Source organism: Pteropus alecto, unplaced genomic scaffold (genome assembly GCF_000325575.1).
Source record: "Pteropus alecto unplaced genomic scaffold, ASM32557v1 scaffold12, whole genome shotgun sequence".
Classification (NCBI taxonomy): Eukaryota; Metazoa; Chordata; class Mammalia; order Chiroptera; family Pteropodidae; genus Pteropus; species Pteropus alecto.
Window position 1 is genome coordinate 9355076 of NW_006432669.1, and position 22113 is coordinate 9377188.

General features: G+C 34.1%; 1 protein-coding gene across 1 annotated transcript in view; it reads right to left on the reverse strand.

Annotated features, from left to right (window-relative positions):
• Nucleotides 1-14560: 14560 nt before the first annotated feature.
• MMP12 (matrix metallopeptidase 12) overlaps nt 14561-22113 on the reverse strand; it is an 8644-nt gene continuing 1091 nt past the window's right edge. The window contains exons 2-10 of the mRNA XM_006907517.2: nt 21792-22039; nt 21326-21474; nt 21112-21237; nt 18621-18782; nt 17967-18090; nt 17002-17135; nt 16482-16641; nt 15632-15735; nt 14561-15032 (exon numbers count right to left, since the gene is read on the reverse strand). Of these exons, the coding sequence (XP_006907579.1) occupies nt 14932-15032; nt 15632-15735; nt 16482-16641; nt 17002-17135; nt 17967-18090; nt 18621-18782; nt 21112-21237; nt 21326-21474; nt 21792-22039 (1308 nt within the window). The 3' untranslated portion in view covers nt 14561-14931. The remainder of the gene's footprint in view (nt 15033-15631; nt 15736-16481; nt 16642-17001; nt 17136-17966; nt 18091-18620; nt 18783-21111; nt 21238-21325; nt 21475-21791; nt 22040-22113) is intronic.

The following is a 22113-nucleotide window of genomic DNA, read 5'->3' on the forward strand; positions in this document are numbered from 1 at the left end:
CATAATCTATTAGATTCTCTAAAAACAAAAGAAATAACATCTAGAATAAAATTGGACGATAGTGTTCATTTTTTGTGTCTTTGATTTGAAATACCTACTACTGCTTTCTGACTAGGTTTGTTAGTCCTTGGTGAGTAAAAACACATAGGCAGGATAGAAAAAAAGATTGTGAAGAAGAAAGTGTATCTATTCTCTTTTGGTTGGTCTTAATTCTGTACCCGGTATATTAATGGGCAACAAATTTGTAATATCTGCTCCATAAATACTAGTAAAGTTGAAATAAATTATATTGCTCACTGGACCGAAATACTCCTTTGTCTTTACTACTACAGTTATAAAAAAAAGTTCTCTTTTAATCTCTTTTTCTTCTCCCTAAATCCAAATTAGTAGATACTTTGAAGTTAAAAAAAACAAAAAATTCTAAATTCTATCTTCGTGCTGCTCATCTTTTTTCTGTCTTCTTCCCTCCTCTTTTTTCCGTTTTTTCTGTTTCTTCCCTTTCCTTCCTTTTCTCTGTCAAATAGAGTACTGTTCGTATCAATCGTGTATAAATGCCTGTAGAAAAGACCCTAAAGATTCTCAGAAGAAACTTTGTTAAACTTTATTTACAGCCCTCTCACCACCTGCCACACACCTATCTCTCCCATCAATCTCACTTCCCTTACTCTTGCAAAAACAAAAAACAAAAAAAAAAACAAAAACAAAAACGGAAATATAAAAAGAATGCAAATCGGAGGGAGCAGCAAAATTTATACTTATTAAACATTGAATAAATGTACAACACTTTTGTTCATCACCACACCTTTTTTCTTTGCTTGTTTGCTTGTTTGTTTACTAAAAAGAAAAACATCCTAGGAATGTGTAGTAAGTAAAATGATGAATAAGAATGTGCACTTAGTGGACATTTAATAAGTTTTGCTCCCTCCCACTTGTGTCCTTTTTGCATTTTCTTTTTTTGCTTTATTTTTGAATGTTTCTTAATAAACACTAGAGAGATTTCATCCAATATGTGTAAATAATGGAATAGGATTTCATATGATAATAACATCCCTGTAGCAGGAGGTGCCCAGATGCCTGAGATCACTTGGCAGGGGCTACGCATCAAATTTAAGCATCCATTTTTAGACTAGATTCTGTCTAAAGGCAATTCAGAACTAGTGTTCTACATTTCTTTTGGGGAAAAAGTCTGTGTCCTTTCTTGATTGAAATAAAGAAAAAATATTTGTTCACACTGATGTCAGGATAGCTAAGAGCAGTGGAGGGTAGCAGGGCCTGTACCAAAATGAATTCCAGGAAGAAATAATAAAGTCAGACAGAAAAGGAAGTAAGAGATTAAAAGCAGAAGAGCTGTGGCAGCCACAATAGTCAATTCCTTCTACATTAAGGCTTTTTTTTTTTTTCCTAATAAAATTTCTCTAGTGTCATAACTTAAAAAAATTTTTTTTTAATTTAAAGGGAAGCATGACAGATATTTTGTTTATTTTTCAACTGCTTCAATGTAATTGGCAAAACGGGCCATGTTGTTCCTGAAATAAATACAGAAGTCTGACAAATGCAAAACTTTGTCATCTTTTCAAGCAGCTTCAGAGACTTCTCTGAGAGTTTGTCCTCAAGCCCCAGGAAGAGGTCATTATTTATTTCTTGATGGTATCATGGACCTGCCTCTGTTGCTGATTTTTCACACTGAATTACTGTATATTGGTTTATTTATATGCCTCCCTTATACCACTCTATGTTCTTGACAGTAGGGACTGTGTCTCATTTATTTCTGTACTCCTGATACTTAGCATGGTGACTCGCATATGGCAGGTACCCAAAAAGTGCTTAGAGAATTAATTAATATATTAATTATGAATGAAAGGCTCACAGCACATTCATACAGGTGAATGAAAAGCTAAAAAATTTACAAATCATGCATATGTCTCTAAATTCCCAGATTTTACATGTCATATTTACCAAATACCCTAATAACTGAATTTTAAAGAAGTTTCATTTTCTCAGAAAATGATTAAAATTGTAAATGCATTAATGAGAAGGAACGGGTTAATTAAAAAGAGCGACTGAAAGAAGAAAGAAGAGAGGGGAGGGGCAGATAGGAAGGGAGGGAGGTACTGGGGAGGAAGAGAGAGAAGGGGAAAAGAAAGAAAAATAGAAGAGAGAGAATACGTACACTAGATGTAGAGCGTACCTGTGAACATCAGAAAAAAAGGGCTTTTCAATACAGAAAAGAAAACCACTTCTACAGAACAATCATTTGTTATATGACTACTGTCATAGATCTAACTTCTGGGAATCAGAGACCTGGAAGTAAACTTAAAGTCCAAGTAATATTTTACCTGATAACTTTTCACATTTGTCACCCTATTTCTCATGCTTCTCCATGACTAATCAGATAATACACGATCCTTGCTGCCTCCAGCTGATATTATTCTTTCAGCTATACATTCATTTATCAAGAGTTTGAATCTTAAATTCTTCAGAATACCCAAACTGAGAGTGTAAATTTGGAGATAATATTTAAAAGGGAAATTTAGAGAAAAAGTGACCAAATTAGTTATTTAAAAATAGAAGAGAAGGAAAGATGAAATGAAGGAACAAAGGAAGGAAGGATATAATCTAATAGAGGAGATGACCCCTGCATAATTAATTCTATAAGGCATAAAGAAAGAAGCTGTACAAGAATTATGTTTCTACAAAACATTTTAATTAAAATGTTTTTAAAATGTTTCTATAAAACATTTCAATGAAAGTTTTTTATGTTTCAATAGAATTTTATATTTTTATTATAGAAAATTCAGAATATGGAAAAAAGTAGAAAGAAAATAAATCATTTATAGTTATGCCGTAAGAAACAAAAAAACACTACTAACACGTCACTGTACTTTCTCTTAATTTTTAAATACCTGTATATTCTTTTGTACATCATGATTGTCATGAGAAATTTATGAAATTTTATCTATTCGGAATCTCAGAATTTTAAATCAGACCATATATGCTAATTTCATGCCTGTTTAATTTAATGCCACAGAAACTTTTAAACCTTTTTAGTTGGAAGGTGAACTAGAATAGAAAAGAGAATTAGGAACAGAGAACACCTGCACGTGGATAGCTAAGTCTTTTTCATTTATAAATGCTTAATGACTCACATCACTCAACATAAATGGTAAAAAATGATGAAATCCTTCATTTAAATTCCTTAGCAATGACAATGGCCTGTATATGGCTCTAGGCAGCTTTGATTTTACCAAACGAAGGAGAGCATTTTGTAATATTCTTGGCATAAATATTCCAGTTGTGCAAACAGAATAACACTAACTGAAATTGTTAATGGTACTCCAACAGGCAAATACATTCCCATTTGACTGTAGGGTTGAAACTGTTGCAGGAGAAACACTTCTTCACACATGAGGATGAGGGTAGAAGCTGAAGTGGAATGGGTGTGAGAAATAGAGTGGACCAAACATAACCCCAGACTGCCTAATCTACCAGACGAGCTATCTTTTAATTAAAAAACTGACTTTATCGAACAAACTGAGGAAAGGCAGCTCTAATTAAGCCTTTTATAGTCTGACCTATGGATTCTGAAATTGTTCATTTTGAGTCAGTTGGCAATTGTATGTCTTCATGTAATTTTTTTCCAGGGTGGTTCAGAAGAAATGTACTGATTCTGGCATGTCTGAGCATCTCTTTATTTATCCACTTTTAGGGGAGAGATCTTGGATGGGTATAAAATTCTAGGGTCACAATTTCTCTTTTCTCTTTCAAAATCAACACCCATCTAATAGAGAGACACAGCTTCAGTGTTTTCAGTTCATAGAAAAATAAATGTCCTGGTTGCTGAGAAAATATGTGAGAAGCAAAATATTTTCCTAATTTTTTCAGATGACCAGAAATTATTGAGGTTTTATAAGACAAACATAGATAGACCCCCAAATCTTTTTTTTCACTACAGTTTTACTGTTCTTATAAGCAGTAAAAAGCTCATTCTAAAATAAGCAACTTTGTTTCCAATGTTATAGCATTTTTTTTCTTTTCATTTTAAGTTCTATAGTAAAAGTTCAAGAAAGGTTTCTTCAGTGGCTCTAGCCAGTGTCTTTTGTTTTAAAAAAAGTTATATCTATATATAATATGAATAAGTATGCTCATATTATATATAGTTTTGTGTTTTACATTTAGGTCTGAGATACATTTTAAGTTAATTTTGTGAATCATAGAAAGTCTATCTCAATTCATTTTTTAAAATTTTAAAATTTTTTAATTACTGTCGCTATTCAATATTGTCTTAGTTTCAGATGTACAGTATAGTAGTTAGACACTTATATTACTTACAAAGTGATCCCCCTGGTAAGTCTAGTACCCACCTGGCACCCTACAAAGTTATTACACTATTATTGATTATATTCCCTATACATTCTTGTGACTATTTTGTAACTGCCAATTTGAATTTCTTAATTCCTTCACCTTTTTTACCCAGCCCCCCTTAATCCTCCTCCACTCTGGCAATCATAGATTTGTTCTCTGTATCTATGAGTTTATTCTGTTTTATTTGTTCATTTGTTTTGTTTTTTAGGTTACACATATATCAATTAATTTTTTTTTTTGCATGTGGATGTCCAGTTGTTCTAGCACCATTTGTTGAAAATACCATCTTTGCTCCATTGTATTATGTTTGCTTCCTTGTCAAATATCAGTGGGGCTACTTCTGGGCTTTCTATTCTGTTCCACTGATCTATTTATCCATTTTTGTGTTAGTACCATGCTGTTTTGATTACTGTAGAACTTGATTACTGTAGCTGTATAGTAAGTTTTGAAGTTGGGTAGTGTCAATTCTCCAACTTTGTTCTTCTTCAATATTGTGTTGGCTATTCTGGATCTTTTGCCTCTCCATATAAACTTCAGAATCGGTTTGTTGACATTAACAAACTAATTTGCTAAGATTTTGATGAAGGTCAATTATCTTCTTAATGTTTTTGGTCACATAAGTGACAACATCAGAACTATATTTCTATGAAATTTATCTGGTTTCAGTGATTGAGACAGATTAAAATGCAGAGAAAGTGAAGTAGATTGATTTAGGGGCTATCATAATTATCCAAATGAGTGTAAGGGGAACCTGAAGGACAGCAGATATAAGTGAAAAGAAATGAGAAAGAAAGGAGATGATACAGACAGAAGAAGAATAGACAGGACCAAAAAAATAAATAAATAAATAAATAAATAAATAAATAAATAAATAAATAAATAAGAAAAGGTGTAGCATGACATTGAGTATTGTAAACTGAAGAATTAAAACTAGCTAGTCTGAAGTTAAGGTTGAGTTCCTTTCATTGTGACTTGGCAGATCTTTGCCTAGTATGGAAATAAACAAAGACCAACCAAATGGGAACAAGTAACTGTAATTTATTCAGAGCTTGCTATAGTATCACTTGTGTTTTGGCAGAAACTCAACATCAGGCAAAGGAGTGGGAAACTTTACAATGGAAAAAATGGAAGACCTCATGTATATCCTGATTGGAGGCTGTCAGCATAGGAAAGCTGTAGGTAGGATAACTAGAAGTGGGGCATTCTATGCTATTGGTTAGGGGTACACATTTGACTCTTTTTGATTGATCCTCTATTGGAAACAAAGACAAAAATTAGAGAAACTGTCAGCTATTAATCAAGTCTTGGCCATTTTGGACTGATTGTCATAGAGGATATTATTTAGCTTCCTGGATTGTCACTAAAGATAGCAATCTGGCTTCCTGAAAGCCTGACTTACAACAGCTAACTTCCTAGGTTGTTTACTGTAGATAAGGGGGTTGGTTTCTTAAGCAGTTTACTACAGGTTAAGTGTCAAAGTTTTATTTTAATATGTGTTCTGGCCATTGTTCATTTGCATATTTAGTATTTCACTAGAAAAGCTGTCTCTAATCTATGGCTTATGCACTTCTACAAATTAGGGAATTTATCCTTGGCTGAATGACCTCTTCTTTTGCTACCCACATATTCTTTGCTTAAATTCTGAAATTCATAAATACTTTATTCTTGGGGTTAGGTCAAATACCTGTAACTAGTAATGTTTATTGCCCTGGTGAATTTGTGGTAATGGTCTTAGGTACTGCTTTGCCATGGCTCTGACACCTCATCTTCTTTTGAGTCATGATTTGTTAATGTTGACACATTTTTGAATGGATCACACTATGCAAGAATGACAGAATGAAATTTCGTGTTGTAGCAATAGCAAAATCAGGGTTGGATGTATACCAAGGCAGAGCTAACTCACAAATCCACAGAGCTGGAATTGGTTGCCAGTTTACTCTCCATTAAAATTATATTGTGAGAAGAATAAAATTGGGGGTCTGAACTTTTATTCTGAACTTTCATTATTTTGTAAGGTTTTGGGCAATTAATGTCTCTGAATCTTCTCAGAGTGTGTAATGTGGTCAGATATATTTTCAGAACTATTCTTTAAGAAAGGAGAAAACCACTATATACTGATCATCTAGTATGTGCCAAACATGTTACATGCATTATACCTAATCTTTACACTTACATTGCAAGGTAAAGATCAGTATTCTCATTTCACAGATAAAAAATTGGAGCTCAGAAAAGTTAAAACATTCGTTTGAGTCCACATACACCGTGAGTAGCAGAGATGCTGCGAGTGTTTTCCATCAAAACCAAAACAGAAACAAGAGTTTGCAGTGTCTGCAAATTAACTCCAATCCCTGTATCTCATCAGTTTATGACACCCACTTAGTCTGGACTTAACCCTTCCCACAAATTTTCTCTCTCAAATTTTCAAATTCTTGAAAACTGAATCCTGGACACGTCTCTTAATCCAATATCTGTCTGATAATTAGTTCTCAGTTTTGAGAGCTCTCATTGATTTCTGACCTTTTGACTTTCCTCTCCTTTTTTTAAGCCCAGTCTTTCCTAGCCATTATCCTTTCCTCGTGCTCCCCAGATGTGACCCAGTTAGGATACATGTCTATGAGCAGTTACTACGTGTCACTAAGATTCAAAAATCCACAAAGCCTCCTCATTCATCAAGATTGGTCACTGTTTCAATTCCAGAAAAAACATCAGCAAAATCTTGCAACCATGAATTCCTAAGTGTTTGTGAAAAAGGCCAAAACTAAGGTTCTGAGCATAAACACACAGTTCGGTACCTTTGTGGCCTGAAACATATTTCACAACCCTTGTTTCTTTTGAAAGTCATATTTTATTCAATTACAATATAAGAACATGCTGTTCCAGGTCATGAGTTTGGAGCATGAGTGGAAAAACCTCTCCTTAAACCTCACTTATATTTACATCTCCCTTAAGATATTTTATTGTTGATTTGATTGCTCCAAAAAAGTACATAATAGAAGATCTTTGTTGTCGCTGATAATTTATTCATCATTTTATTTTGTCTCTAATAATTGGACCACACAGTATCAGATATTGCCTCTTGTTAGTTAAGATTATTAGCCAAGAGAATCAAAGTGGCATAGTAGAAAGAGCATAAGTTTGGGGTTAAACAGCCCTCAGAATCTTAGTCTGCACTTACTAGTTCTGTGATACAAAATTGCTTATCTTCTCTATGTCTTTTTTTCTTCATTCTTAAAATGGCATTAAAAATGTCCATTCTACAAATTTGATATATAAAACAGGAAAAATATATAAATTTCTTGCCACATAATAAACATTATTATTCATAACAATTTAATATCTAGAGTGATGGCAAAAAATTAGGTGATTGTATTTCTAACTTTGGATGGTCTTTAGTAGTTGGGAAAAAGGGGCATATGGAGAAAATGGAAGAGGGTCTACATGGGCTCTCTACCTGCCTTGTAGGTCAGAGTGGTTATTGGGGTGTGACTATACCTCTTGGGGAGGAAAGCAGCAAAACTGAGCATTTATGAGTTAAGAGGAAGTTGAGATGGGAAGAAAAAAGATTCAGCTGAGTAGCTAGTAAGTGCCAGGGCTTCACCTGTGTTAATCCTCAGAGCAAACCCTGAGATTTAAAAAGGTAAACTAACTTTCCTAAAATCACCCAGTGAGTCACAGTGCAAATTTTCTGACTTAACAATGGGCTTTGTACAATCAGTCACTGCCCACAACTCTGCCTTCCAAGATATTTGCAACAGGTCAAGAGATAAGCCATACCTTCACTTCCTGCAGTACAGCATATGATGTATTCTGAAGGTTTCTTTCACTGTAAAACTTCAGGCTTAATAAAACCCACTTCTTAATGCTTTCCTGGACTTGTAGGAGATAATGGAAGTCTCCAGGGTTTCCCTAGTGCTCCTATACACAGACATACATAGACACAGACACACATAGACACAGACACATATAGACACAGACACAGACAGACTCACACACACACACATGCGCACGCGCACGCACACACAAACACACACTGAGCTGAAGCTAGATTAAGGATGAGTGAGAAGGTAGCAAAGAACAAATGGGAACAAAAAGTAAATTCTCTAATGTCCAAACAAATGACTGTGGTAGAAGGACTTCCATGAGGATAGTAAATCTTGAACAATCTGTGAGGTGAAGGATCTGTATCTAAAGTTCCTGCCACAGATCCTAGAAAGAGACCAAAATAGCTCTAGATGAAAAAAATCCTGTTGCTTTCTAATAGAAGCAATAACCAATATTCTTAAGAAACATGCACACCTTCTTTAGACTCTAGATTGCTGCAAATTAAAACTAAAATTGAGCTCACAGTCAAAGTTCATCTAACACACAAAGATACCAACTCTAGGACTGAAAGTCAATAACAATAACTGGAATTCAGCAAATAGCAGACTTAGACCGACAAGGTATTTGGATATTTCAATGATCAAATCCAGACTATATAACAATAAAGAATTTAAGGTACAAAGAAGTAAATAATGGAATCACAAAAATGAACAAGCAACAAAGGACTAAGAAATGACCAAATCTGAAAATGAATCAAATGGAAATTCACATTTTTCATTTGCTACTTTTACATATTTTTCATCTCTATATTATGTCTGTTTTCCATTAAATCCTTGAAAAATACTTATAACTGATTTTAAAGTCCTTTTTCGGAAACTTTATACACTGCTGGTGGGACTACAAATTGGTACAGCCACTATGAAAAACAATATGGAGGTTCCTCAAAAAACTAAGAATTGATCTACCATATGATCCAGCAATCCCTCTACTGGGTATTTACCCCCAAAGACTTGAAAACTCATGTCCAGAAAGATATTTGCACACTGATGTTCATAGCAGCATTATTCACAGTGGCCAGGACATGGAAGCAACTGAAGTGTCCTATGGATAGATAATTGGCTAAAGAAGCTGTGGTACATATATACAATGGAATATTACTCAGCCATAAGAAGAGATGAAATACTGCCATCTGTGACAATATGGATGGACCTCAAGATAATCATGCTAAGTGAAATAAGCCAGACAGAAAAAGTTGAAAATCACATGATATAACTTATATGTGGGATATAAACCTAAAAGCAACAAATGAACAGGACAAACAAACAGAGACTCATGGACATGGACTATAGGCTAGTGGTTACCAGAGGACTAGTGGTTGCTAAGTAGGGTGGAGAAGGAGGCGGGAGGTAGACGGGGTAAAGGGGGTCAAATATTGGGTTTAGGGGAGGATGAAGTTGGTAAAGGGGATCAAATATACGGTAGCTGAAGGAAACTGGATGTTGGGTGGTAAACACACAATAGAATATACAGATGTCAAATGATAATGTACACCTGAAAATTATATAATCGTATTAACCAATGTTACCCCAATAAACTTAACTAACTAAATAAATAAATGAAAATAAATAAATTTCTTTTTTTGCTAATTTCATTATTTTGTCACTTCTGTGTCTGTTTTTGTTGGTTAATTGTTCTTATTATGGGTCGCATTTTTCTACTTCTTTGCATGTTCAATAAATTTGTATTGGATGCTAGACATTGTGAATGTTATACCACTAGGTGTTTAGCTTTTTATTTTTTTAAAGGTGTTCAATTTAGTTTTGGCAGGCAGCTATGTAATTTGCAAATCCCCTCAATCTTTTCAGAATTTTATTTTAAGCTTTTTTAGTGTGGATCTAGCCTTTCAATTAAGAGAAGTTCACTGAATGCCCCAAGTGCTCAGTATCTTGCCACTCTTGCTGGATGGAACTCAAGTCTCTTCCAGGCCTGTGTAATCTCTGGGAATTGTTCAGTCTACTGCTTCTTGATGGTGCATATGCAGCTCATCAGCATATTCAAGTGGACGCCTCTCCCAATTCTAGGGGCTTTCTTTGTATGGGTCCTTCCTCTTCTATACTCTTCTCTGCAAATTATAGCCACTTCCACCTCCCTGAACTTTAATATCAGTCTCCTCAACTCAGTGAGACCACTGTGTTCTGCTGGGTTCACTTCCTCTGTGCTGTGTCTTGGAAAACACCTAACAACAGAAAGCAGGGAAGATTTGGGAGCCTGCGTTATTTGTTTCTCTAGACTGCATAGTGTCCAATGAATAGAATCAACTGTTTCTACATTTTTGCCCAGTTCTCTAGTTAATCATAGCAGGAAGGAAAATTCAGTACTAGTTCTTTCAATATGACCAGAAACAAAAGTAATCCTCGGAAGTTGTATTTACATACTAAAACATAATAAGACAAAAATCTTAGATTTTAATCTCCATGAGCTGGGAGTTTTCTTGCAGAAGTAAGCACAATCCTTTTTTATTTGATACATTATAACCTTCTTAAAATATTTTGATATTTGAATAACAAAACTATGCTCTAGAAAGTCACTCCTAGGAATGATGTGTACTATAAAGACTATTACTTATGCTTCTGCTGGTATATCCCATTAACTTCTAAATTGGTATTTTCCATCTATCCACTGAAGAATCCAACATTTAAATTTCTGGACCAAACCACTTTACTGGACCTTGATTCCATTTCATTACCTACTGGACATCCCTGCCTGAATTTCTCAAGGCTCCCCAGACTCAAAATGGGAGGATGGACAAAATAGGTGAAGAGGATTAAGCAGTAAAAACTTTTAGTTTTAAAATAAATAGATCACAGGGATTTAACAAGCAGCATAGAGAATATACTGTAATAACTTTTTATGGTGACAGAAGGTAACTGGCCTTATGGTAGTAATTACTTCATAACATATATAAATATTGAATCACTATGTTGTACTCTTAAAAGTAATATAATATTTTAAGTCAATTATACTTCACAAAAAAAGGCTCCCAGACTAAACAAATTCAATTATTTTGATTCCATCTAGCAGACTACCACCTCCTCAATAATCTGCTTTTCCTTCTCTAGTCCCTATTCAAGGTCATTTCTCAAACCGGATCCTTAAATATCATTCTATATTATTCCTTTTCAGTCATACCCCACATGGAAAACACTAAACAAATTCTATTAATTTTCCCTTCTAGCTGTTGTAATGTCACCTCTGTCCTCCCCATGGCTATAATTCAGGTTTTCAGTATTTTTTGCATAGAGTAGTAGAATAGTATAATAGTTGTTCTCCTCTGTATCTAGCCTTAATTCCTTATGATTTATCTTCCATAGTTCCAACAAAAAATCTTCTAAAATGCAATTTAGTCATTTCTACCCATCTTAAATTTAAAAAGTCATGTCACTTATGAAATAAATATCAAACTCATGACAGTAAAGGTCTTTTGTGATCTAGTGTCTTATCTCCTGCTGTTTCTTCTTTTATTTTTTTATGCTCCAAATTAATAAAAATTAGTCTTTGTGTATAATGGGTCTTCTGCCTGGAATACATTTAGCCCACTTTTCCACTTAAAAATTCCTCTCATGTTTTAAAACAGATCTCAAATATTGTTTTCCACACTATTCTGTGTTCCCTGAATCCTGCAGAGATTGACTCACTCTTATATTTTGTACATGCTTCTATTAGTGTATCTACTTTGTTGCTTAATAACTTGTTGTTTTCATGTCTCTCTTTTAGTTTACCATAGTTTGTGCCTTTCAAGGCAGAAAGTTTCTTAGTCATCTTTGAATCCCTCATGCCTATCACAGGATCTAGAATCTAGCGGATTCTCAATAAATATTTTTGAATGAATGAACAAAGTAAAAAAAGTGAACCTCAGAAATTGTATGTCACCCAGATGTGGCATATCTTTTCCTTTCTTTTGTACAGGGGCAATGTTCATCACTGCATTGTTAGAAGGTAAAGAGGCAGACAAGATCAGGAAGGCTAGACTCTAGTTGTGTCAAGCTTGAGGAGTTAACTATTAATCAGTGGTCTTCTGCACCTGGTAATCTAAAAGATTGGCAGGACTCCGCCCTTTCCTGTTGGCTAACTTGCACTAAAGTATAATTTTTTAAAAAGTTAAAAATTATTTTCTTACAAATGTAAAATAAACATGGTAAAGATATTATTCAGTTCTCTAACTAATGAGGAAATTAGTTCACATAAGGATGTGCAGAACAGATATCTATGCAGTAAAAAATGCTAAAATAAATTTTCTAATGTCATAAATGCATTAATATTTTTTAGGGCAATAATATGTAATGTTTTGGGTTGTCTATCAGATGGAAAACAATTGTATCTCTAATAGATAACCTTTATTTGCATTGCTATATAAAAGAAGTATTTGCATTATTATCTGTTTTCTATTATTTGTATCTTTACAGAGTTATAAAATATCCAGGTCGTTGGAAAATCAAAGCTACACACCATCATAATATCAGCTTCTTTTCAGAAGACCCATTAGACAGTGTCCAGCACTCCATTATAAAGACACCTGTAGTTTCCAAGTCTTGGTTTTCCACTGACATTAGCAAGATATCACTACTATCTTTTCCAAAGAGAAATGATATTCCTGTCTGGACACATAAAGAATTCTTCTAATATTTTAAAGACTTTTTAATTGAAAGGTCAAATAAAAGAGGGATGGTGTGCCAGTAGTTTTTATTTTGATTTTTTTTTCACTTTGTAAATTTGAAAGGAAGAATTTTGTGGTGGTTATTAATACAGATTCTGGAGTCAAACTGCCTGGCTTTGAATTGCAGCTTCAAGGTTATGTGACCTTGGGCAACTTAGTTCACCGTTCAGTGCCTCAGTTTCCTCATTTGAAAAATGTGAGTGATAGTATTTACCTCATATTTGTAATAAGGATTAGGTAATTACTTATTAATAATAATAAATTTATTATTAATTATTATAGAAGATTCTTTTTGTGTGTGTACAGCATTTAGAACAGTGCCTGGCACATGGTTAATATTTTAAGAATTTGTTAAACAAAATTTGAAAATAAAACACAAATGGAGGCAGAAGGAGAAAAGGCTCATTTTTAAATATTTAAAGGCATTTCCATGAACACTCATGAAACTAAGAGGGGTATACTCTGGGCTTTTATTCCAATGCAGCCATTGTTTATTCCTGAATAAACTACTTATTCCAGATACCATTAAGTTTTCTTTCAATGCTAATCTTGTGGGGAAGTTTCTTCTTTTGAAGGAAGTCCAGCATCTAGTTTCCTGTGGGGAAATAGCATTTCCTCTAAGGATGACTTGCCCCTATTGCTTGTAAAGACAACTGTAGGGTTATTATACTGAAGGAGCACATACTTGAGAACAAATCTAAGCTATGAAGCACAGAGAGCTCGCTCTCTATCTAGATTCTTTCTGGTCCTCGTATTTCCCTGTCTCTGTTCATTCTGCTAGTCAAAAAGAATCATCTGAGCTGAAAGGAGCTTGACCATTTCTTGGATATTGACTACATCAATCAGCAATGGGCTGCAAATAAATTGAAAATTACAAGTATTACACAAACCTGTAAGATATTAGTGGAGGCTTTAATATGTATGCAATTCAGAAAATAGGGAGAATGTGTGTCAAGGTAATGGAGAAAAAATTGATGCAAGGCAGAGAAAGCTACCAGCATGATGTGCTCACCATACATCATGATCATTTTTTTTTTTCCACAATAAATCTATGTCTTGGGCACCACTAATATTTCCTCTGAAATTTAGAGAAGCTTAGATTTAATTTCTTATCAAATTCACATAGCAATTACATGACCCATATTGTGAGACTGGAGGTGCAACAGAAATTTTACCAAAATGTGAAGCCGTATTTCATCTCTTTTTCTCTCTAGGCTTGTGGTAATACACTGTAGGTGCTTTTGGGGGTCATACATAGTCTGGAGAATGTTTTCTTGACTTGAGACCAAGGATGTAGGTGGCTTTAACAATTGGCCAAAGCAAATACAACCCTTTTTTTCCCTAGTTGCCATATTTCTAGTCACTCCTTAGTATAATCATGTAGCTACTTGTTTTATTTATTTAGAAGTAGGTCTAGAATTATTTTCAAAATACACATTCTATTTTTCAAGAAAAATTCTTAAAAGTCAAATACTTTCAAAGTTTTTATTTGAACAATGTACATATATAATATAAATTATTGGAAAAGTCAACACTGACAACAGAATAAAATTATATTATTATCATAATTATATAATTTACTTATATATTACTTACATTGATTGTTGTTTTCAAAATTCTAGGTATAGTCTATTTTTACTCCAGAAGAATTCAAATGATATCCTTGCTGAAACATTTAATGATCAAAGAAGCTAATCGTCTCTTAATTTTAGTTAAGCCAGAGAAATAATTACAATTTTTCAGTTCAACGATATCAGATACTGAGATATTCTCTTGGCCTTTGAAGGTGTCTATTTTCAAACTTAAGTGCAGAGTCAAGTAAAAATTGACAATGAGGGTTTTCAAAATAAAAAACTTTATGTATTTTGTATAATCACTTATCTATATGATCATTTCTCTATGGTCTATAGAGTTTACCTTATTTTATGCTACATGTCATTCTTTAATGGTATACTGAGCACATAACAAGCATCCAATAAATACTTATTAAACAGTAATGCATTGATTGACAAACGTACTTAATAATATTGTTCCTAACATTCAAACTTGACATCATTTTTCAGCATTCTGGAGACACGATGTGATCGGACATCATATTCAAGTACATTAGATCCTTTATAAAAATAGTAGTGTTCTAAAAATGAAAAAAAAAATTGAATAGTTTAATGCTCTGCTTATATTTCTTTAAATAAAATATAATATAGATCTGCATTTTTAGATTATCTAAATTAGATAAGGTCTGATTAGTGAATATAAATGTTGGGTCTCTTGGCTGGTATCTTGCCCCCAGATACCTTCCTACTGCCAATCATTTCACCATTAAATATCTTCATTAATTTTATTAAGAAGATTATTTAGTCTTAAAGGCTGACTATTAAGATGTAAATATTTTTGAAAATTCACACTCCAGGTGGAGAACTCAGAGTGGGAGAAAGGAGATTGGGCCCAGGTAGGGCATATAGAAGCCTTAGAGGAGAAAGTAAGAAACATGGAGATAGGAAGAAACAACAAAATATCTTGTCCCGCTCAACAATTTTGCTTAGGCTGACCTTTCGTGAAGACATTCACAAACACAAACTCAAACAAACTTAAGCTTCTCTCATCCCACCACCAGCCCTAGTCCATGAGAACCCATGAAGAGTAGAAGGTAAAAACTGTAAGGTATAAAAAGCATAAGAGACTCAGTATTTTAAAAGTGATTTCAGTATCTTTATAGTTTCTCAATCTACTCACTGTTATAATAGAAGACTGCATCAATTGTAGGCCCAATTCTCGGGAAGTACGTAGTAATCAATTTGGGATAACCGGTGTCCATTAACTGTCTCCTCTCGTCATACCTGAGCAAAAAAATAACCAGCAGGAACTCCATCAGTCGTGAATTTCATGACATAAAACTTGACATTTCATGACATGAACAACAAAAGCCATCTTATTCTCTCCTGAAAGTCTCTTCCTGAAAGGCTTTAAACTGTACTGACAAGAAAACCAAAGACCTAAAAAATTCACAGATTTACTCCAAGTCCCTATAGGACTCTAACCCTAGGCTTCCTGAGTTCTAGTCAAATACTTCCCCTACTCCTCCACAGTGCTTCCGCCAGTGTCTGGTCTTGCTTTCTAGAGCTCGATTGTCCAATTTTTTGTTAGCGAAGAAGACCTTGCAGGATCAGCTGTCACTCAGAGGATAGTTTCCTCATTCTGTCTTCGTTTTCACATTTTGTCTTCAGAGTCCTTATAGAAAGGAATCTAAAAATACATACACCCTCCAAATTAACTGTAAAGACTAGGTTTCATACATCTCTACTACTATTTTCCAATGTGTTTCCACTGTGATTAATAACATGATGTTTTATTTAAAGTGTTCCTTTAAAAACACATGATATGTTATCTCATAAATTAGAATCCAAAAGTCCAGAGAAAAGAACTTGGTTGACAGTAACTCTTCCAGTCCTATATTCTCTTGATTACTCTTCCAGGAAGGTCAAAGATCTTTGGGAATTTGCATAGAAGTCTGCCTTTTGGAAAACTCTATTCCTTGCCTGTTTCACAAATCTCAGGGGTCAAATTACCAGCCATTAAAGTTCACCTCCAATATTGATGATCTACAAAGAAGTAGGTCTTATGAAGAAGTGGGTTAAAAACAGCTGCATCAATTTTTTTCACATAGTCAGGAAAACCCAAAGAATGTATGCTCTTGGGATAACTTTGCTGTAGTCTTAAATTGCTGATTAACCAGTACTTATCATCTGTGAAGACAAAGGAAAAGGGTGCGTTGGAATAGCACAGAAAGAATAATTGAAATATGTACTGACTCACTACAAACAACGTCATTCATTTCCCATAGTTTCAAAATGTATCACTCCTTGTTCTTAAACATGACCTGTCTCTGATGGTTCTGTATTTTTTCCATAAGTACTACAATCTATATTTTACAAACTTTTATATATTAGTTACGTATTTAAGCTATTTTAGGTTACAGTTTGAAGTATGATTAATAAAACTTGAAGTGCTGTTTCAATTTATAAAAAGTAGTAGTATTTCCTTAATTTATTTTCTTCCTTGAGGTAGAAAAACAGCTCAATAGCAAAACTAAACATTGGAATTACCTTTAAAAAGAAAAACTTGTTTTCTGGCTCCAATTTCATAAGCAGCTTGAATGCCAGATGGTAATGTTGGCCATAAAGAAGAAATTAAACCAGTACCTCTTTTTGGACTCTTGGGAAGCTTCCACCAGAATAACCTGGCATATAAAACATTTAACACATGTTAAAAATTATTATGAACTCAAGAATCATGAAATGTGAGTGGAAGGACTTGTGAAATGACTTAACGTTTCTTTCCATTATCTTCACATTGTATTCCATAGATGTCTATGTAGGAGCACCACAAGGAAACAATCTTAATTGACTCTTCGATAATAGCAATGATCCCACAGGCAAACTGGTATATGAAAATACCATGGAGCTTGGAATTAAGGGATCTAGGTTCTAGTCTGTTCCCACAGTCCATTCACCGGTTTTGTAATCTAAAGGAAATCACTTATCCTTAAGGGTCTCAGATTTTGAATCTCAAAAATGAAGGATATTTGTCTTCCCTACCAAATACTAATCTTCTATACTCTCCCACACCTTCAATATTTGTTTCAATTCGTGTCGTAAGGCAGAAACCATAAGTCATCCTGGAATTCTCTTCTCTATAATAAAGAATCAAATCCTTTAAATATACACTCTGTCACAGCTTTAGTGTCAGACTTCACCATTTTTCTCTGTGAGTATAATAGTTTGGCTTCTCTGCTTCCTGTCTTATCTTTCCCCAACCCAGAGTCCTCTTGCAAATCTATTTTTTTACAAGCCAGTTTCCTAGTTAAGACATAAATATAATCATACAACTCTTTTTTCTTCAAAATCTTCAAGATCTCTTTACTGCCTACAGAACCAAGTCCAAGTTCCAACTCACGATTTTTATCTACTTCATTTTTAAAAATCATTTTGAACCATTCTCTGACAAAAAAAAAAAAAAACCACCCTGGAACAGAGCCTTTAAAATTTGTCAGATATGAAAATGATCCCACCTGTCTTTAAAGAAAAAGATTTTATCTCCCACTGTAGTGACAGCATCAAAGCTCATATTGGGTTCACAGGCAGCTGATTCTGTACTGTTAGGATTTGATGAGGGTTGATGCTTTTCTGGACCTCCTGAAAATACATTTCAAGAAACATTAGAAAAATCTGCATTTTAGTTCATAGGAGGAAGAATCGTTCTTCAAAAAAAAAACATTTAATTTTCTTGATGAAAAATACATAAAAAGAAACTTAAGCCCTCTATAACATTTATAGAAAGCATACAATAAACATTTTTTTTCCTTCATGTAGTTCTGACACCATGGAGGAAAAGAATCTGTTCACTCTGGTTTTCTGGTCCCAGTTAGATTATTTCTTTGTGTCTTCTTCAATAGACAATGGTATGTTGGATAGAAAAAAGGAGATTTGAGGCCAGAAGACTCAGGTTCTGCCTCTGGCTCTGGCATTAACATAGTAGGTCTTTTATGCTCATCTGTAAAAATGAAGATGATATCTGTGCTATCTACCTCACAAAGTTTTCTTTCATGTGGTTCAAAAGAGAAGGTAGATGTTAAAGTTTGGTCTAAATGCAGTTATCATGAAAACATGATACTCAGAAGAGTGAGTATTGTTATAAGGCAAAATGGTAAAGAAATTTAACTCACCATAGAGAGACTGAATACCACGTTTGTCATCAGCAGAGAGGTGAAATATGTTGGGGTTAACATAACGGTACGTGGGGAACATTATGGACTTTGGATCATTGGAATGTTGAAGACCCAAGGAATGGCCAAACTCATGAACAGCAACTAGGAACAAATTGAAGCCTAAGAGGAAATCAACCAGAAGGGGAAAAGAGCAGTGAACTATATTGACATTTAGAAGACAATAACACAGCTGAAATCTGACACAATGAAAAGGGAAACATTTGGGAATCCTTTACTTGGTTCCCCTCCTTCTTGCAAAAGGTTTTTCAGCCTTGGCACTTTTAATATTATATGACAGATAATTCTTTGTTATAGATGTTTAGAAATCTCTTGTTTACTATTAAATTCAAGTAACAAACCCTCTTCAATTTTACAACTAAAAATGTCTCCACACATTGACCAATGCCCCCTTGTGGGGAAAAATTGTCTCTGGTTAAGGATCACTGCACAGTCACACAAATGAAATATATTCTGTTGTGAAAAATTCTGGAATAACTCATAGCTGTGTTCAATAGTTCTCACTGCCTCTAAATCATTCCTACTACATTATGCTTTTACTCTTGATCAGACTTGAGTGGATATGCAAAAGTCTTTAGTAACCATCCTTTACTTAACCCAGTATAAGGTCATATTAAGTTCCATATTCTATGAGTCACTGAAAAATATACCACATTGTATCTAATCCTTATACGACGGAAAGGAAGTCACCACGCTTCCTATTTACAGATGAGTACACAATATCAGCAAGATTAATTGGCCAAATTAAGTGCTGATCCAAGATTCAAATCCAAATTTCTTGGCTCTAAAGCTCATCCTTTTACTATATTTGATTCTAAATGAAATAAAAAAGACTGTGCTTACAATTTAGATGCATTTACACTGCCAAGTTATAGTCATGCCTATTCATTATTCTGTATGTCCTAGAGAATGCACCTTTGTAGGTAAGAGAGAGGTTTGTCCTTTCTCTCAAGCTTTTCAATTCCCAGAAGATGTGAATACCTTCTGACTTATTTTTCACCTGTTTTCTAGTCTAAATGTCTTCATTTTTGTCTTTTTCTGTGTAAAAACTGAAGCTCAAAACTGACTTGCCAAGGATCACACTTTACTTAGTCGCAGAGTCTGGCCTTGAAATATGCTCCAGTACCCAAGTGGGAACATAGAGTCTATACCTCTCTTTTGTTGGGTATCTAGGAACATTCTCTCTAACATAGGGGTCCAGTGACTAACTCAGATATGCTTTCATTTCTCTCAAATAATGACAGAGAAGCAAAGACTCTGTCATTTTCTCCACTCTGCATAAGTTGGAGAAGAGTAGACAAAGATTTTTATAATTGGAACTAAACCTGAATTTATCTTATTCCCAATTCCTATAATACTTTGTACAAAAGACCACTACTGGTGCTCATCTCAGAATAATGGATTTCTGTTTATATTCTGCTTCTCACTAGATTGTGTGCTCCTCCAGGGCAGGGGTGTGTCCTTTTCATGTCTGTATCCAAACACCCCCATCCCATCACCTAACACCATAATAGAAACGTAGTAAACATTAAGTAATTCTTTGTTCAGTTTATTGTGTCAAAAAATTAGGCTGAGAATGAGCACTTTAAGTTAGAATTTCCATAAATAATTTAGCTTTTTGAAAACATAGAATCAAGCCAATTAAAAATAAGGTAACATGGACAGGTAGAAAGTACACATTGAGATAAAATAAGAGCTAGGAAATGCACGCCCTGGCTTTCCAATAGAAAGATTAGGAAGGCTTCTGGTATGATGGTTTGAATTTTTCAATAGACAGTGATAACTCCAAACAGGGAGACTAGTTATCTCCATCTTTCAAGTCTCTGAGAGGAATGATAAGTTATAGCTCCTCTGTAAATACACACAGGTATTAATAAATGATCAGCTGGGCATTCTAAAACTTTTATCCCAGAATCACAAGTGACTACATGACTGTATAACCTTATGTTTCTCAATAAGGATCTCTAAATTCTCTATAGCATCATCTTTCTGTGTCACTATGAATCTAAGAAATTGTCAACATACAATGGATCGTGAAGATGATCATGCTAGCCCAGGGTGGTTGGCATACACTGAATTAGTATCTGTGTTTGCTTGAGTTTATGGAGTGCTCTGTCAAAAGTGATCATTAAATAACAGCTTTTACCTTTCCATAATATGGTTCTTAAGGTTCCTGAGTTTATACTAATGAACTAACTCATCCTCAGATTCTTAGAACTGATCTTTAGAATAATCTAGTCCAATATTCTCAATTTACAGAGAGTGGAATTGAGACAAAATGTTATATTTTATTTAGTGGTAAAATTATAATCGGAACAAGTTTTCCCATCCAAGGTAGCCTTTCTCAGAATGTAGCCATTCAACTGGTGAAGTAATTTAGAATTTGTTAGGGTTTTCTTTTGTGGTTTTGTTTGTTTATTTATTTGCCTACCTTTAAAGTTTGCAGTCCACATTTTAGCCTCATTAAAATGTGTGTCCCCTCCAATACCAGATCCAGGTCCAAAAGCATGAGCTAAGATTCCATCTTTGTCATTGAAAGGATAGAAGTCTCCATGATCTTTTTAAAAAGGAAAGAAAATTAGTCTTTCTATACTTGCTATTGGTCATGCCAAATAATACAGATGAAGTAAGTCCAAGTTCTCTACCTCCAAGAGCAAAACGTATCATAATGTCAGCCTCTCCTGTGTTAATCTTTTTGAATTTCAAGGGTGTCACGTCACTCCATACTTGAAAAGCTTTCTGGATGGCATAGTCAACATCCACACGTTTCATGTCAGGAGTGTAATTATTGATTCTTTACCAGCAAAACAAAAGAGAGGAAAATATATAAAAAACATGTGTTAATTTTGTCTTATTATTATACTTCGTTTCTGCTACCATCATTGAAGAATAAATTATTTCATAAATTAATTGTCCAGATTAAAAAAAAATACTTCTTATATTACAGAAACATTTATCCTCTGACAGCATCCTCCTTAAGCAAAATATAACTTGATTTATTCTCATTTATGATTTATAGGTCATCGTCATGAAAATTTACATTCATAGAAGTTTATGCCTTTTGCTGTTAGACCTCTGAAAAAGTAGAAAAATACATGGCTATGAGGTTACCTGTAGGTGATAAGATGTTTCTTCCATACTGGCCTTCCTTGCATTGTCCTGAAATGATGACCGTCAGGCACTCCACATCGAGGCATGTGCATCATGTTCAGAGTAGATGTGTCCAGTTTTCCAGTCACTTTTAGCCCCAAGAACTTCTGCATTTCCTGAATTTCATTCTCCATAAAGTTTTCATTGATTTTCATTTTTGTCCCTGGATTTTCCTTTTCCTTAAAGTTATAAAAGTTTTTCAAGAACCTCTGGAAAAATACATTTAGTAATACATTATTATAATATATTATTATAAATAAAAAAGTTTCTGTTTTATCTCTGC